The sequence below is a fragment of the Pipistrellus hanaki genome (genome assembly GCF_964339955.1).
Source record: "Pipistrellus hanaki genome assembly, contig: scaffold_53, whole genome shotgun sequence".
NCBI classification, from domain to species: Eukaryota; Metazoa; Chordata; class Mammalia; order Chiroptera; family Vespertilionidae; genus Pipistrellus; species Pipistrellus hanaki.
This window is the reverse complement of record NW_028182281.1, coordinates 60,499-78,090: the sequence shown is the minus strand read 5'-3', so window position 1 is coordinate 78,090 and position 17,592 is coordinate 60,499. Positions and strand designations below refer to the sequence as shown.

The 17,592-nt window shown below is 63.4% G+C and overlaps 1 protein-coding gene across 2 annotated transcripts; it reads left to right on the top strand.

Moving 5' to 3' along the window:
* Positions 1–3,984: 3,984 nt before the first annotated feature.
* Positions 3,985–16,854, top strand: DUSP8 (dual specificity phosphatase 8). 2 transcript variants are annotated; one of them, XM_084907292.1, is made up of 7 exons: positions 3,985–4,123; positions 8,918–9,255; positions 11,085–11,223; positions 14,031–14,197; positions 14,680–14,839; positions 14,999–15,122; positions 15,403–16,854. In XM_084907292.1, the coding sequence occupies exons 2-7, from the start codon at positions 9,025–9,027 to the stop codon at positions 16,445–16,447; spliced, it is 1,866 nt and encodes a 621-aa protein (XP_084763418.1). In that variant the 5' UTR covers positions 3,985–4,123; positions 8,918–9,024; the 3' UTR covers positions 16,448–16,854. The 2 variants fall into 2 exon arrangements, with proteins under 2 accessions (XP_084763418.1, XP_084763419.1); XM_084907293.1 differs by lacking the exon at positions 3,985–4,123 and adding an exon at positions 4,144–4,276.
* Positions 16,855–17,592: the final 738 nt, after the last annotated feature.

Below are 17,592 nucleotides of genomic sequence, written 5' to 3'. Positions count from 1 at the left end.
AGAGCACAGGAAGACGCTGCCCATTGCATTGTTCTTAGGAGCTGAAATGTGGGAACGAGCTGAGAAACTGAGAGCTGGTTGAACATCACCGCCCTCCATAGAATGCAAATCCCACAGAGATCCGTCACTGGGTGGTGGGAATCCCCAAAGTATCTCCTTGAGTGAAAAAAAGCCAGACACAAAAGCGTGCCATTCCTATGAAGAACAGGCCCCGCGCCCCGACGTGACAGGTCCGAAGGTGTGTGGACCTGACTGGAAAGGCGCAGGAAGCGCTCTGAGGGAGGGGAGTGCTCTGTGACCAGCCGGGTGCATAAGGTTGTCAGAACCAGGCATCTCCTTGTTCATCCGAGATGTGCGTTTTACCAACCAGGCTTGTTAACAAGTCAGGTAGGGGTAAATGGATACACAGCTACTACTCGTGCGCTGAGCTGCAAATTAGCAAGAAAAAAGCGAACCGCTTTTCCGTTGCAGAGAATGCTTTGAGAAAAGCCCTCCGAGGGTGTCCCTGCTGCGCCCTGGTTGCCGGCGGGCTGGCGGCAGAGGGCGCGCACGGACCGCCTGGAGCGCAGGGACCGCGGGTCCCACCTGAGGCTGCCCAACCGGCGAGCCGCGAGCCGGAGCCAAGAAATCCGGCTGGACCAGACCGGACACAGGACGCCGCCTTGCCGCCTCCCTTGCTCCGCGCGGGCCCTGCTCCACCACGGGATCCCGCACATGGTCTGCGCGCCCACCAGGCCCGCGTGGCCCCGCCCAGCTGTGGGGAACCAGGGCCCAGCAGACATTTGGGCTTGGACTTCGCCCCGCCTGGCACGGCGGCCACCGCGGGAGGCCAGGCACCGCTGGGGAGCTGTAAACCGCGAGGGGTCCCCTTTCACCAGTGGCCACCTCAGACCCGCCCAGCGCGCTCCCCAGCCCCCTGCCCCTCCACACCCGAGGCCAGAGTGATGCCCGCTGCCCTGCAGAGCTGTGCCTGGCTGGGGGCGGAGGCTCAGAGCCCACCCCATCAGGTGCCACCACTCTGATGGGAAGGGCGCAACCAAAAGCTGGGGAGGGGTGGAATCTAGCTCCCGGGCGGGGGGCGAAAGAACCCAGGGCCAGAGCTGGGGGCTTGGGAAGTCGCTGTCCTATCCACAATGGATACCTCCTACCCCGCTGCCCCCTTGTCGCCCAACGCCAGGTTTAAGGGGGAGAAATAACCATCAGGGTTATAAAATACTGATGGCCTAAATATATCCCCCTGGTCAGACACAGCTTGGGAAACTGCGCCACCCACCCACCCACACTGGCACCTTCCAGAAGGGGACAAGAGGACAGCCCCTCAGTTTACTGCCATCTGCTCAGAGCACAGCCAGAGTTCTTAGGGACCAAGGATACCCCCAGACCACATCTGGGCTTGGCAGAATAGGAGCTGCCCCCCCACCTAAGGAGCCCACTTGGACACCCCCACCTACCCCTAGCACCCTACCTCCACCTTCCTCTCACGCACTGGGCCCACCCTGGGCCTGTCAGGGGGAGAAAGCTGGTTTAGGCAACCCCCCTCCACCCCCTCCTAAGCAGTCCTTCTAGAAAGATATGGACAACCTCACTCCTGTGGGTCCAGGCCCTTAGGGGTCTGTCAGAGCTTCCATGGTCCAGCCTCCCCACTTTTCAGACATGGAGTGAGCCCAGGACAGCCAGCCCTCCCCTGCCCCCGCCCCCCCCCCCCCCCCCCCGCCGCCACACACACACACACGTAGCTGACCTGGCCGTGCATCCTTGATGGGCATCTCCCCTGCCGAGCTCACACTCCTCTGGCCAGGACCTCTCTTCTGAGCAGGGCTCTCCTTTGGGGCCCAGCCTGGCTCTAGGAAGGAGGAAGGCCCTGCGCCCAGCTTCAGCCCTAAATAGCCCCTGGTTCCCTGTGCTTCATCCTCCTGCCCCCCAAGATGTTTGTTTCTCCTGAGTGCTGGCTCTGAGTCAGGCACCACACACACACACACACAAACACACACACACGCCTGCTGTTCTTCAGTCCAGAAAGGGAGGAGGCTCCAAGCACTTATTAAACTCCTACTATGTGCTAAGCTCTGAGCAGCACAGTCTGGTGGGGGAACTGGGTATGGGACAGGGGTGGCCCCTCCTGAATCCTCGGCAGCACATACCTCCTGACCCCATTCCTGCTCAGAGCTCTGGGTCCTGATTGCCCACTTGAGGAGACGGCCGTCCTGCCTGCTTTGTTTTCCTGACCCTTCTTCCAACCAGCGATCGCTGAAAGCCATCACTCCTTCCTCCCTGGGAAGGGGCTGCGCTTCCTGGGACTCCATGGGGCTCGGACTGGAGAAGGGAACACCTGCACTGTCCACTGGGTAGCCCAGAGAAGGAAGGGCTCAGAAATGTCTGGGCCCTGGCTGGTTGGCTCACTGGGCAGAGCATCAGCCTGCGGACTGAAGAGTCTTGGGTTTGATTCCAGTCAAGGGCACTTGCCCGGGTTGGAGACTCAATCCCCAGGAGGAGGTGTGCAGGAGGCAGACAATCAATGTTGATGTTTCTATCTCTCCCTTCCTCTCTGAAATCAATAAAAATATTTTTAAAAAAGAAAGAAAGAAAGGAAGGAAGGAAGGCAGGCAGGCAGGCCTGGGCTGTCTAGCTACTCCTCCCCCAAATAATTACCTTCCAGGCTCCTAGGCTGGTCAGCTCCCGGAGTGGGGCCATTTGTGCCCTTTCTCTGAAATGAGTCCCAGCGCTGGCACAGGGCCTGGCCCGAGAAGGAACTCGGTAAATATTTGACGATCAATAGATGCGTGGCTGCCTGTCCTCTGCCTCTTTGGAGCCCTGGCCTCCTTCTGGGGGAGAGACAAGGTCCTAGGTGGGCCCTGCTGCCCCACAGGCCGCTGCAGCCTCCCATCAGGACCTGCAGGTCACCTCCTGGGTGGCCTCTGGGGACACCCACCTGCTCCGTGTGTAGCTGGCCCTGTTCCGGCCACACTCGCCGAGGTGTAATTAGCTGTGTTTCTTCCCGATCTGGACTCCAGCGTCCCCGCGGCCGGCTGGTGTGTTCCCACCAGGACCGGCTGGGGCGGACCCCATAGTCTTTATTGGAGAGGGCACCCTGTAGGGGTGAGCCTGCTTAGGGGTGGCTTTTCACTGGAAACGTCAAGGGCTAGAGGTTCTCGGTGGGGCGGGGGAGGGGGACGGCGCTGCCCTGTCCCCACCACACACACCACACACCACAGTCCAGGAGAGTGTGACCGAGGCGACCCGTCTCGCCTCCGAGCTTCCAGGCTCCTCCCAGCGGAGTGGGCACGCGCTCCCACCTCCGGGAGCCGTGGAGCAGGGTAAGCACCGATGCTGCAGGAGAGCGCGGGGCGCACTGCGGACCGGCCCCGCTAGCGGCTCCCCCGGCGGCGGCCCTAAAGAACAAAGGCTGCGGGGGGTGGGGGCCGGCCGACCGCGGGGAGAAGACCCTCGCGGGGAACCCGGTCAGCCGGACCCGCCGCGGGTCTGTGCGCCGTGAGGCTGGGGGTCCCCGGGAGAGGCAGAGCGATGGGGCTGGGAAAGATGGGGGCCCAGGCGGCCCCTTTAAGAGCCAGTGCCCGGGTGCGGGGTGAGGGCAGAGGGCGGAGGGCAGCAGCGGCGAGCCCGGCCCCCCGCCCTTCGCGGCCTCCGCCTCTCATCTGCACCCAAAGCTGGGCTCCGGCTGACGTCACCTGCCCCCTAGCCGCGCGCGCTGATTGGCTGCAGGTGACGTCAGGGCCTTTTTTCGCTCCGCATGACCTCATCCCCGCCGGCGGCCCCGCCCTCCGCCCCGGGCCTGTCACTCGCGGGCGAGCGGTGGCCAAGTGGTGGCCGTCCAGACGCCGAGCCCCAGCCGAGCCCGAGCTGAGCAGCCCCGGCCGCGCCCGCCGAGCCGCGGGTGGGATGCGCGCCGGGAGTGCGCGTGCCCGCCCGCAGAGCGCGCGCCCCGGCCCGAGCCCGCGCTCCCTGCGGCGGCCGTGGCGGCGACGGCGGCGACGGCGACGCGGCCCGCACGCTCCCCGGTCCCCTGCCCCGGCGGCGTGGGCCCCGGCCGGGCCCATGGGCGGCGCGTCTGACCCTGCGCGCTGAGCGCGACGCGACCCGGTGCGCCCGAGGCGACGTGAACGAGGTGAGCGGGCGCCCGCTGCGGGCGCCGGTTGCGGGGCGCCGGAGGGGAGGAGGTTGCCCGCACGGAGGAGCCCGGCGTTCGGCCCCGGGGCTCCACCCGGGAGCGCTGGGGGCTGCGTCCGGAGGGCTCCCGGGAGGAGGAGGCAGCCGGAAGGTGAGCGGCCCCGCTCGCAGGTTGCCAGCCCTAAACCCAGCTCGCAGGGATGCGGTGCCGGACAGAGAAGCCCTTCCCCCGCCTCTCGCAGCGCCCTGCGGCCCCGGGCCTGGCCCACGCCCTGCCACCGCTTCGCCGCCTTTCTCCCGCGATCGCTGCTTATCTTGGGGGGGAGGGTATGAATAAGGACCCGGAGGGACCATTGGGATCCAGAGGGTACCTGTCGGGACCACTGCGCAGCCTGCGACGCCGCCGCCACCCCCCCCCCCCCCACACACACACACACACTCAGCCTCTCTGGGGCACAGAATTGGAAAAGGGTGTCCCTACTGCGGGCTTGTGGGGTGCAGAGGCTGTGGCTCCCAGAGCGGAGCGCCTTTGGCTTGCAGAAGTCTCAGGGAAGGATGCATTCCGAGTGGAGGGGGGACTGCAGATCCACCTCTCCCGAGTACCCAGGCCGCCGCTGGCACCCCCACCTCCTGGTGCTCAGCTGGGCACTGCGGAATAAAGAGTCGCCAGGCTGCTGCGGAGGCAGCCCGGGTGCGGGGGGAGGGGCTGGCACTGCCAGGCTGAGTGTAGCCAGCCTCCCTCTGCCTGTCTACCCACCTGCGGGTGGTTCTTAGCAGCCTGGCCTGGAGGGGAGAGGGCATTGATGGGCCCAGCCCATAGCAGGTTATCATGTTCTGGGAGAATCTGCCTTCTGGCTGCTGCTGGGAGCAGTCAGCCTGGGCTGCAGTGATGGAGCGAGGAATGGGTGCTGGGGGAGCTGGTGGCAGGATCTGGTGCGGCATCTGCAGTGTTCCTGTTGTGCAGTGTGGGGTGCGGGGCGGGGGGGGGGGGTGCTGCGGACCAGGGGAGCAGTGTTCTCCCTGCTCTGGGCCCCAGACCTTTCCCCCAGGGCAGCCCTGGGCTGTGAGCAGCATCAGTGCCCCTCCCTGCTCCGAGGACAGATGTCCCTTGCCTTCCCTGAGATGGCTAATGAGCACCGGCCAAGGACAGGCTGCACCCTGAGGTCGCAGCCATCGTGGGGCTGGGAGAGTTGCTGGGCAGGTTCTCATCCCTGCTGCCCTCAATCTCAGGGAAGCTCCTGGCCCCCGTGGCTGCCTCCAGGAACAGTGAGCTCCGTGCACGGAGATGCAGGAAGATGCTGGAGCCACCCTGTGCTCCAGCGCCCTTCCAGCATCACTTCTCCTCAGGCGGAGACTGCCTTTGGGATCCAGAAGTTTATCATGGACAGAGGGCCTGGCAGCCATGGCTGTGGCCAGGGGAGGCTAGAGGAAATCCTGGTTATGTTTCCAAGATGTGAAGCTCAGAGGGAAAAGAGAGGAGGGGGCTGAACCCACAGTGAAGAGACGTGTGTGGTCAGACTGACTGGGCGGGGATGCAGGAGGAGGCACTGCTCTGGGACAGCTCTGCCTGGGCAGGAACGGGGAGGTGCTTTGGGTTGGTCCAGGTGGGAAACCTGGGGGGTGGTGACCAGCAGCAGCCTGGGCAGGCCTGTGTGCACTCCGGGGACAAGCCCTGCAGATCAGCGAGGCCAGAGCACGCCAGGCAGGAGCCGAGGAAGCCCGGCATTGCAGGGTCAGTCCCCACCTGCCTTTCCAAGGCCCCATATGCCAAGCCTCCCACCCCAGGCCACCCCAAGACCCCTGGGTGCCAAGAGGGCAGAGCCCCCACCCCCTAGTCCCTAGCCCCCCTGGGCTGGCCAGGGCAGTGAAGGCAGCTTGAGTCCTGTCCTAGCCACCCTGGGTGCTGAGAGGGGAGCAGGGATGTGAGCATGTGGATGAGCATAGGTGGGGGTGGCGTGAGCCAGCCTGCTGGGAGGTCTCGGTGTGCCCTTTCCACCCCTGGGTCATAGCAAGCTGGACATCTCAGGTCCCTCCACGCTGGCTTTTCCTGAGTGCCTGCCTGTCTGTGCCAGGCACCACTCTTCTGAGGAAAGCCACAGTGCCATCCTCACTGTCTTAATAGCCTAGCCACCTATGCAGGTAGTGAGCTCCCAGTCACTAGATGCCGAGCAGAAGGCACCGTGGTGAGGGTGCTGGCAGCTGGGTCTCTTGGTCATGCATGCACTCAGGGACATGTGTGTGCTCACGGAGGCCCTGGGAGCGACGGTGTCAAGTCGTGGGGCTGGCATGGGGGTTGTGTGTCCTGGGACCTAGAGCAATTGGGCATGACATGCAGAGGGTGAGGACACCTATGTCCAGTGACCACATGTGTGTGCACACACATTTGCGTGTGAGTAACTATACATGGCGGGCAGAGGTGAGGTGCATTGTGGGAAAGGGGTAAGCACAGCTCTGTGGGCGGTCAGTGTGCAAAGGGGTATGTCCCAGCAGGCATAACGGTGTACGCCCGCACAGCAGCCAGGCTGCACCCAGCCGGGACAGGGAGGGTCTCCTGCCTCAGGACTGGGAACAGCCTCTGGTGGGGAGTGGGCTGTGCCTCTCTCCCTCCACACCCAGCCTCCAGAGCAGGAGGTGGTCAGGGCTCTCCCCCTCAGTTCCCAGGAATGGGGTCTGGGCTGAGACTGGGGCAGGTCCTTGAAAGCAGAGAGGACAAAGACCCTACAATAGCTCTTTCCTCTGTACCCACCTGGCCTGCTCTAACCCCACTGGACTGCTCGAGACTGTCCTGAGCATTCCCACCCGATCCCCACTCTGTGCCCAGAGCTCAGCCCATCCACACAGCCCAAGAGGGAGAGGTAAGCCTTAGGTCCAAGGAGGCCCGTGGGTGAGTATGCGCTCCCAGGAGGCCAGCTCCGAGCAAGGGGTCTCCTGCAGAAAGGGTTCAGGCCAGACCCAACCCCCGTGCCAGCCCCCCACTTGACACCGTCGCTCCCAGGGCCTCCGTGAGCACACACATGTCCCTGAGTGCATGCATGACCAGGATACCCAGCTGCCAGCACCCTCACCGCTGTGCCTTCTGCTCAGCATCTAGTGCCCGGGAGCTCACTACCCGGCCATTCAGAGCCTGTGCAGGGTGAAGAGAGTAGGGGCCTCATGGGCCCTGGCTGGGGGTGGTCCCAGGCCTCAGGTCCTGGGCACCTGCAAGGGTGGGGAGGAGGAGCAAGTGAGGAGGGGGACCTGCCGCTCTACAGAGCCAGCCTGCTCAGTGGCTGCTGAGGCAGGAGGAGCGGTTGCCTGGCACCTCTGCTGTTGCCATGGTGACAACAGAGGTGCTAACTGACTAATGAGTCCCTCTTGGCTGCAAATAACAATACTGTAGTGGTTAATAGGGCCTCGCTGGCAGATCCTGAGGAGGCAGGGGGGGAACCAGGTAGAGCCTGGGGCCGGGCTGCCCACCCCCCTGCAGCCCCAGTGGCATCGCCCCTCCCCTCTCTGGTCTTCACCTCGCCTCACCCCCTCCCTGCCTCCCTCCAGCCTGGATTCACATCCTGCTGGTTTGAGGGGCAGTTCAAGACCCTCCACTCTCCCAGCCTCTCCTCCTCCCCGTGCTAGAGTTCAATTTAGCTCTTGGAGTTTTAGGTGGGAGGTGACTGCCCCACCCACCTGATGAGAACACGAAGGCAAGTGCCAGGTGCAGGACTCCCTGGCCCACAGTGTCCCCCCAACTGTGTCCCTCTCAGGGTCCTGGGCCTCTGAGCTGGGCTCTTGGTTCCATGTCACAGAGCCGGAGGCTCTGCAGAGCCTGCAAGAGAGAGTGTAGGAGGCCTGGTGGCTGTGGCCGGTCTCAGCCCTGAAGAGGTGCAGATTAGAACTCAGAAGCTTTCCAAACTGCTCGTGAAGGAATCAAATAGCCATCCCACCCCCCAAGCTGGGCGGGGATGTGGTGGAGGGAAGAACTGATGGAATGAGACCTTGGTTCTGTCCAGTCTCCTTGGTGTGACCTTGGGCTGGTCCCACCCCTTCCCCGAGCCTCAGTTTCCCATATTAAAGCAAAGGCAGGCCTGGCAGGTGGGGTGGGGTGGCAGAGATTGGCACTGAGCCCCAGTTCTGCCGTCTCCTTAACCTCCTCCCTCCATTCACCCTTCAGCCCGAGGGCCTTTGGGACATGCTGAGGATCCCAGATAGGGATCACCCATGATGACCTTTATCCTTGGGTTGTCCCCACCCCACCCCCAATCCTGGGATCTACCAGCCCTTAGAAGGTGCTCCCAGACCCCAGGCCCCCACTGTGTGAGAGTACCCGCTGCCACCACCCCCTTTTTGTGAGCGTGAGACACACCCTGCGGAGAAGGATGCTGGCTGCAGAAGCTGGGTGGCGAGCGCTGGGAGCTCCAGGCCTGGGGTGCAGACCTGGGCAGGCTGTGGCAGCAGAGGAGCCCCCCCCAAGCCCAGCAGCCTGCGGAGGCAGCTCTTACCCCATCCTCCACCCCTTTCTGGATTATCAGCTTATGGAGCGATTGGGTCACTGGGATCAGAGAGGAAGGGTGTGTCGCCTGGGGGGAGGGGACTCGGTGAAGATGTGGGGTCCAGAGAGGGGAGGGGAGGTAACAGAAACCCCAGGGGTGTGCCAGCCATGTAGCAGGGTCCAGCACACTGTCAGACCTAGCAGAGGGGTGCCGATCCCCCTCCCTCCCCAGAGGAAGGCTGTGGGTGCAGGCCCCGGCCTCCTGGGTGCTGGGGTCTCACACTGGCCTCTCCAAGGCTGCTGCTGACTAGCCACCTCTCCCTGCAGGTCTGGTACCATGCCCAGTCACTCCGAACCCTAGGCCACACCTGGGCCATCGGGGCAGCCCCTGCTCACTTCAGGGGACACCTCCTCCCCACTGCCCACTGCCTGCCATGGCCGGGGACCGGCTCCCCAGGAAGGTGATGGATGCCAGGAAGCTGGCCAGCCTGCTGCGGGGCGGGCCCGGCGGGCCCCTGGTCATCGACAGCCGCTCCTTCGTGGAGTACAACCGCTGGCACGTGCTCAGCTCCGTCAACATCTGCTGCTCCAAGCTGGTGAAGCGGCGGCTGCAGCAGGGCAAGGTGACCATCGCAGAGCTCATCCAGCCCGCCGTGCGCAGCCAGGTACCAGCGCGTCCGCTCCCGCTGCCCGCCGACCCGCCGGCTCCCGCCACCCCAGGTGCAAGGCTGAGCTCCTCAGCCAAGTGCACAGGCCATGTCTGGGGCAGCTGCCCCCACCCTCCCCTTGAACTCACATCGGGTCCTCAGAGTCAAAATGCTCAGAGCCACCCACTGCTGGACTGCTGTGGGCAGCTCCTCTGCTTCTGCAGCTTCATCCCCAGGGTGGCTCTCCCTGACCCCATCGCCCCTGCCTACCCTCCCAGAGCCTTCCACCCAGTCTGTGTCCTCACTCAGCCCCACACGGAGCTTTTCACACACACCAGACAAGGCCACATCCCAGGGGCCCAAACATGGGCCCAGAGGGGGTGTGAGTGGATGAGCGAGATGTGACCGCGCACTGGGGCCCAGGTGGCAAGGGGCAGTGGACCAGGATGGCAGCTGGGTCAGGTGGCTGGGAGGACTCAGAGGAGGATGGGGCATGGCCCAGGGGCTTATAATGACCAGTCTTCGGCCCCAGCCCCGCCCCCCTCTATTCTTTCCCCTTTGAGTCCTCAGTGACCCAGAATTCTCTCCGTGACTCCCAAGAATGTCGGGTTACCTGCAATGGACAGTCCTGTCTCTGCTCCCAGTAGCATCAATCCCAACTGGGGAGGGACAGACAACAGGGCCAGTGGTCTGGGAAGGCAGAGGGACTTCTCATGGGGGTGGGGGTGACATGCCATCAGCCTTGGAAGCTTTGGGGAGCTCTCGGTCACAGGCCTTGCCCCTTGCACAGCTGGTTGTGAGAGGACCCAGGTGAGAGCCCCTACCGCAGGGGCCGGCCCAGATGGACTCCCTGCGGCCTCAATGAGGAAATCCGGCCATTAATCACCCCCAGCCAGGACTCCCTGCCAGAGTGCAACCCCATTGGCTGCCGGTGACATCATTGAGCTGGGGCTGGCAGCTCTGCTGGCTTAAGGGCTGATGCTTGGGTGGCCAGGGGCATCAGCCTCTCTCTAAGCAAAAGCTGCTGAACATCTGGCCCCAGGCTGGGCACTGGGAGGGGGAGGTGGGCAGGTGGAGCCCAGCCTCCAGCTGCTGCCTCCAGAATTAGGGGCTTTTGTTGCAGCCCTGTCTCCCCCTAGCTGGCTGGCTGGGGGTGCCGGGAGAGGAGAGCCAGACCCAAAGGTGCCCTGCCTTCAAATCTCCAAAATGTGCCTCCCAGGGACTCTGAGGGTGGTTCCCCTCACCTTGGCCAACGTGGGGGCCAGCCCAGGCCCTGGCTGTGCCATCCTGTCACTGTGATCCCTGCATGAATGCCTGCTGGGGACCTGTCACAGCCTCCGGTTGTCTCTTCCGAGTGGGTCTGGCCCACAACCTCCCGACACCCATAGTGTTTATTCCCTTCACTCTTTTTTTAAAAAAATATATTTTATTGATTTTTCACAGAGAGGAAGAGAGAGGGATAGAGAGTTAGAAACATCAATGAGAATCATCGATCAGCTGCCTCTTGCACACCCCCTACTGGGGATGTGCTCGCAACCAAGGTACATGCCCTTGACTGGAATCGAACCCGGGACCTTTCAGTCCACAGGCCGACGCTCTATCCACTGAGCCAAACCGGTCCCGGCTGTTCCCTTCACTCTTGTATGGCATGGGGACCAGTTTCCCCGTCTGCCTGCTCTAAGAGCTCGCCTGTGTGGCCATGGTGTTTACACCTGATCAGGTATACAGTGGGTGGTCGGGTGCCTGCTCTTCCCTCAAGGCAGCAAGGTGGCAGCAGACCCTCCCTCCTATCACTGGAGACCCTTCCTGCTGGTCCCTTGACCTCTGCCCTCTGCTCATGGCCCCAGGCAGAGGCTGAGGAGCCGCAGGACGTAGTTGTCTATGACCAGAGCACCCGGGATGCCAGCGTGCTGGCTGCAGACAGCTTCCTCTCCATCCTGCTCAGCAAGCTGGACGGCTGCTTCGACAGTGTGGCCATTCTCACAGGTGAGCTCCCAGGCCTGGGGGGGGGGGGGTGCAGGACACCTCTCCCTTGGCCTCTCCCACCTTATCTGCTTGGCTGAGGGGTGGGAGGGGGGCAGGGGCATCCAGGAGTCGGGGTTCCAGATGAATCCACCCCATTCTTCTCTCTAATCTCAGAGATCAGCAATGGCTGGGGCAGTGGTTCTGTAGTTCTGTAGTTCTTGGGGCTCCACTGTCCCCTCCCCTGGGCCCCCACACTTTGGGGACCCCTGCACTAGCAGGTGAAGAGGTGAACAGAAGGAAAGGGGAGATGGGGAGATATCTAGGCAAAGATGTGTGTGGTTCAGCTGGTAGTCTCCCCCCCCCCTCCCCCCAGCAACTAACCCAAGGATGGGTCATAGGCCTCAGCCTCTAGAAACCCAATCTGAGCAGAACTGGTCCCCCAGAACTGGTCCTCCTGGCTACAGCCCTGGAGCATGCCCTCTGCCTGAGAGGGTCGTGGGGTTAGGCACACTGGGGTGTGAGAATAGGCTGCTGTGACCCCAGTTCCCCATCCCCACCCCCACCCCACTGGGCTGTGATGTTGGGGGTGGGGTGGGGGAGGGAGCCTAGTCCTTTAAGCAGCACGGAGGACCACTCCTGCGGAATGCGAGCGGGGGATGCCACCCGCCACCCCCCCTTGCACACGGCACCCTCAGACCCTGACTGGAGATACAGGCGGGAGCAGCCCCCGTGCGAAGGGTGGGTAGGGACCCCACCTGGGAGGGCAGTGGGGGTGGCCTGGGGGCTGGAGCACTAGTGGGTGGAGTCCTGGCGCCTTTGTACAAGTCCAGGATGGCATCGTAAAGGCGAGACCAGCCGTAGCCCCTCAGCCTGCCACCCAGCTGAGGGAGCAGGGTTGGCTGGGAAGGAGGGGTCCCTCCTGCAGAAAGTGGCTGCCAAGGGGGGCCCTGCCAGATAGGGGCGCCTTCCCACATTTGGGAGTGCGGGGACCTGTGGAGGGTCCGGGTCAGCCACCACTGCCTCACTCCCCAGAGCCTGGGCATCCCTGACCTAGCATCTAGGGTAGGGGTGTCGAACTCAATCAGAGAAGGGGCCAAAATCTAAAATCCAGCCTAAATTGCGGGCCGAATGGTTTACTGATCAGTCATAAACTGACAATGTCATAAACTGACAGCGGAGTGCAGTGATGACAGCGCGGTGCGGGCCACATTGCAAGGCCTGGTGGGCTGGATTTGGCCCGCAGGCCTTGTGTTTGACACATGTGATCTAGGGGATTCATAGGGGATACCCCAAGCCAGTTGGCTCTAGCCAGGTGGGTGATGGGGGCCGTACCTGAGGAATTGCAGCAAAGACTGGCAGGCTGTGCACTGTGCAGACTTTCCCTGGGGAGGACACTCCTGGTGGACCTCCCCCCACCCCCTCACCCCCGCCTTGGACCAAGGGTCCCCTGGCTCTGGGTGATGAGCAGGAACCAACTCCAAGGACCCAGCTTGGCCTCCTCTCCTTGGAACCTGGGAATTCCAAGGCTGGCGCCTCCACTTCCTAGCTTGGAGGTCCCCCATGCCTCCCAAAGTCATGCCTCTTCATTGAGGTCACAGGGGCACTCAGGCTGGGGATTGCACAGACAACTCTGAGCTGGGCCAGGGTGAAGGCTGAGGCCTCCAGGTGTCTCTGTCCTTGGGATCAGCCAGATCTTCTGCAGACCAGGGCAGGAGACCACACCTCACACTGCTGCCTTCTCCAGCTGGGGAGGGTAGGCCTCGGCCCTATTGTCTCACTGGATGGACTGGTCCACTGAGACCAGAAACATCAGCCTGCTGGGTGGGGAGCAGTGTAGGTGCAACAGGGCTTGTGTACCCAGAAGTGTGGTCTGCCCCAGGGTGCCACCTGGCAGGCCTGGCTCATTCTATGAGAGCTGGTGGCCACTGGGCGCCCAGCCAGGCTGGTATGAGAAGTCCATTCTCAGTGTGTGGTTGCCATCGTTTTCTGTGTGGTGCATAGGACCATAGCTGTATGGTGCCTAGGACGAGGAACAGCTCTGCCGAGGTCACGCCCTGGGTCAGGGTTCCCCAGGAAAGAAGCTCACCAGGTCATTCTGGCCAGTGGTGGGCTCCCTTCTCTGGCCCTGGGCCCAGGACTCAGACGTGCTGTGCAGAACTGTGGCAGTGCACGTGCCAGCCAACGTGGTCTGTGTGCCCGTGCCTATCCTGCGTGCTCCCCGTCCCCAGAGTGCCCAGCTCCTTGGTCTTTGCTGGTGGAATGAAGCTACAACTGGAGCACAGATGCCCCTGAGGGCTGTGCCAATTCCAGTGAGTGATGTCATGCCCAGGAGGAGGGGAGGGCCCCCTCAGAAGCTCTTGCCTCCTGGTCCTGGCACCCAAGCCTGGCCTGGGGCTCCCATCCAGATGGAGGCAGGGAGGTATTGCATCAGCCCAGGGGGAGAGGTGGAAGGCCCAGCCTGGCCCGGCCACAGGTATGGAGGAGCCGTGTGATCCACACCCACGGCCTGGGAGCCTGCCCTGCCTGGGCCCTCGGCATGCTGTGCTGACCGCCACCTCGACCCCACGTTTTATGGGCATCACAGTGGCGTCCCCAGTGGGGATACCCCCTGACTAGCACGCAGAGGAATGTGGGCACAGAGGGGCCGTAGATACACAGCAGGAGCTCAAGCTGCAGCGAGGAAGTGGGGAGATGGCCTCCAGCACCCAGCCCTGAGACCAGGACTCAAGCCAGAGGGTCGGCTGTGGGGCCAGGGTGGCTGTGGCTGGGACACAGGGGCATCAGTGTCAGCAGCCTGCCTGACCATCTCCTCGCTCCTCCTACTGCAGGGGGCTTTGCCACCTTCTCCTCCTGCTTCCCCGGCCTCTGTGAGGGCAAGCCTGCTGCCCTGCTGCCCGTGAGCCTCTCCCAGCCCTGCCTGCCCGTGCCCAGCGTGGGCCTGACCCGCATCCTGCCTCACCTCTACCTGGGCTCTCAGAAGGATGTCCTCAACAAGGTGTGTACTCGGGCCAAGGGGGAAGGCTGCAGGGAGGAAGGACGCTGAAGGCCCGTGGGCGGTGGATGAGCACGGGTTGGGGTTCCTTGAGGACCCAAGGGGAGCAGCATTACCAGAGCCAGGCTGGGGGAGGGCCCTGCAGGGCAGGGCGAGGAAGTAGCGCCCTGCCCCCTCAGCGGCAGAGCCCACATGCCGAACCGCTGATGTCACTGGGCCCCTGGCCAGCGCTGAAAGAATCCGGTGTTTTAAAAATGGTGACGAGGGAAGAGGGTGAAGCCACCGCCCAGGCTGCCCTAAAATTCCTGGGAGCCAGGCAGGCTGTGGGCGGGGCTGGCAGAGGCCTGTGGGCTCCCGGGTGGAAATGGGCGGGGCTTCAGGGCCCAGCCCCAAGGCAACTTCTGAGGCTCTGGGATCTGGGAGCTCCAGGTCCCACCAGCTGCGCCCCCTTCCAACCTGCTCCCCTCCTTCTCCCGTCCCTCCAGGATCTGATGACCCAAAACGGAATAAGCTACGTCCTCAATGCCAGCAACTCCTGCCCCAAGCCGGACTTCATCTGCGAGAGCCGCTTCATGCGCATCCCCATCAACGACAACTACTGTGAAAAGCTGCTGCCCTGGCTGGACAAGTCCATCGAGTTCATCGGTGAGGGCGGTACTGCGCCCACTCCGGGGTGGTGGGCGGGAGGAGGGGCCGCTCCAGAGAGGCGGCTGCTATTATTAGCGGCAGGGAGGGGTTTTCCTCACCTGGGGGTGACAGGACTGGCCACTCCTGCACTCACCTGGTCCCCACCCCCACCCCCAGATAAAGCCAAGCTGTCCAGCTGCCAAGTCATCGTCCACTGTCTCGCCGGCATCTCCCGCTCCGCCACCATCGCCATCGCTTACATCATGAAGACCATGGGCATGTCCTCCGACGACGCCTACAGGTAGCCAGGCTTCCCTCCGTGATGAGACTGCCTGCCCCCTCCTCTCCTCTCTCCACCCAGGAGCATCGAGCATCGGAGTGGCCTAGGGTGCAGGGCCAGCTGGCGGGAGGGAAAGCGGGAGGGAAGGTGGGAGGGAGGTCTGAGTCAGCCCCAGCACGTGTGGGTCTGACAGCGGCTGGGTGCCCAGGATGGGCAGTTGGGCCTGGGAGAGATGGGTGCACAGCCGGTCCGTGGCCATCCAGGTTTGTGAAGGATGGCACCCATCCATTTCTTGCTCCAGGTTTGTGAAGGACCGGCGCCCATCCATTTCTCCCAACTTCAACTTCCTGGGCCAGCTGCTGGAGTACGAGCGGAGCCTCAAGCTGCTGGCTGCCCTGCAGGGCGACGGGGCGCCCCTCCCCGGGATGCCCGAGCACCTCCCAGGCCCTGCAGCTCCCCTGCCGCCACTGCCACCACCTACCTCAGAGAGTGCTGCCACGGGGAGTGCAGCAGCTAGCTCGGCCAGGGAGGGCAAGCGGGGCACGGGCCGGGAGCCCCCCTCGCCTGCCGCAGCCCCTGCTACCAGCGTGCTGCAGCAGGGCCTGCGCAGCCTGCACCTCTCCTCCGACCGCCTCCAAGACACCAGCCGTCTCAAGCGCTCCTTCTCGCTGGACATCAAGTCGGCCTACACCCCCAGCCAACGACCCGATGGCCCCGGGGCCCCTGACCCTGGCGAGGCCCCCAAGCTCTGCAAGCTGGACAGCCCAGCGGGGGTGCTAGGCCTGCCCTCGCCCAGCCCTGACAGCCCAGATGCAGCAACCGAGTTGCGCCCGCGGCCCCGCCGGCGGCTCCGACCTCCAGGGGGCTCCCCCGCCCGCTCTCCCGCACATGGCCTCGGCCTGAACTTTGGGGACACCGCCCGGCAGACTCCACGGCACGGCCTCTCAGCCCTGTCGGCGCCCGGGCTGCCTGGCCCAGGCCAGCCGGCCAGCCCTGGGGGCTGGGCACCGCCCCTGGACTCGCCAGGCACGCCGTCGCCAGACGGGCTCTGGTGCTTCAGCCCTGAGGGTGCACAGGGGGTGCAGCTTTCGCCCCTCGGCCTGGCCGGCCCACAGGGCACGGGCGGCAGTGATTTGCGACGGCGGGAGGCGGCGAGGGCCGAGTCCCGGGATGCGAGGACCAGCTGGCCCGAGGAGCCAGCCCCAGAGACGCAATTCAAGCGTCGAAGCTGCCAGATGGAGTTCGAGGAGGGCATGGTGGAGGGGCGCGCCCGCAGTGAGGAGCTGGCGGCTCTGGGCAAGCAGGCCAGCTTCTCCGGCAGTGTGGAGGTCATCGAGGTGTCCTGACGGCGGCCAGCATCGGCCCCTCCGTGGGGACCTGGTGCCCCTGAGCCCTGCGCTGCCCTCGGCTGGGCCGCCAGCAGCCGGGCCCACTACGGATATATATTATATATAATGCAGAGAAAGGTAAATGGTTTTACTGCGATTTTTATCGAGAAGTAAATATTTCGATTTTTTATTTATTGAAGCTGTTCATTCTGGCAATGGCTTGGCAACAGCGAGGGTGGTCCTCCAAGCTCTATTTTTAGTCTGGTAATTAAACTGAGACACGTTTCTAAGCAATATGAGGCCACCTTTCAGTCGCAAGCTGGGTGCCAGGCTCGGGGTCCCCTCCCCGCCAGCCCCACCCTGAGGAAACACTGCTGACCATTGCAAAGAGGCTGCCGAGCTTTCGTGCACTTTTTACTTAAGAAAAAGGGAAAAAAGGAAAAAAAAAAAAACACAAAAAAAAACCTTGCCACAAACTGAGCCGCAGAAACTCCCGCCTACCCTCCTGCCCACCCCTCTCCACACCCCCCTCCTTTCTCGGGCTGTGCACCAAAGCCATGGGAGCTATGGTCCAGGAGTCCCTGCTCCCCCTCTGCCATCCCCAGGCACTGTGTGTTGGTGCCAATGAGGACACCGTCACCACCCGTTTCCCCAGGCCCATGCCTGGCAGGTGCTGACCAGCACGGCCTGCCAAGGCTGGGGGCTGGGGTATAGAACAGGGTAGGATTGGTGAAGGGGCTCTTAAGTGTCAGAGGCAGGGGGTCCCAGAACAGGATGGAGGTGGAGTGCCCCCACACCCGCCTGAGCCAGGCCCACTTTCAGGGGCTCAGCAAGGCTCTTCAGAGGTTGCCTTCCTCCCCTCTGCACTGACAATGTCCCCGAGCGCCCTCTGGGGTGTCTGGCGAGAGGAGCTGAGCTCCCTGGCCTGCCATGCTGGCTGCACTGGTCAGAGGGCAGATGGGTTTAGGGTCTTATTCTGGGCTCTCCCTCCACCAGCCTACCCCAGGCCAGACTTGTAAGTCAGGTGCACTGCAGGTGAGGGGCTGTGAGGAGTGGCCACCTTGCCGAGGGAGGGCCATGAGCACCTGTCCAACCCCAGGCTTGCAGGGTGGGGGGCCTTAGGCGACGCAGGATGTGTCTCTCAAGTCTACCCCGCCCTCACA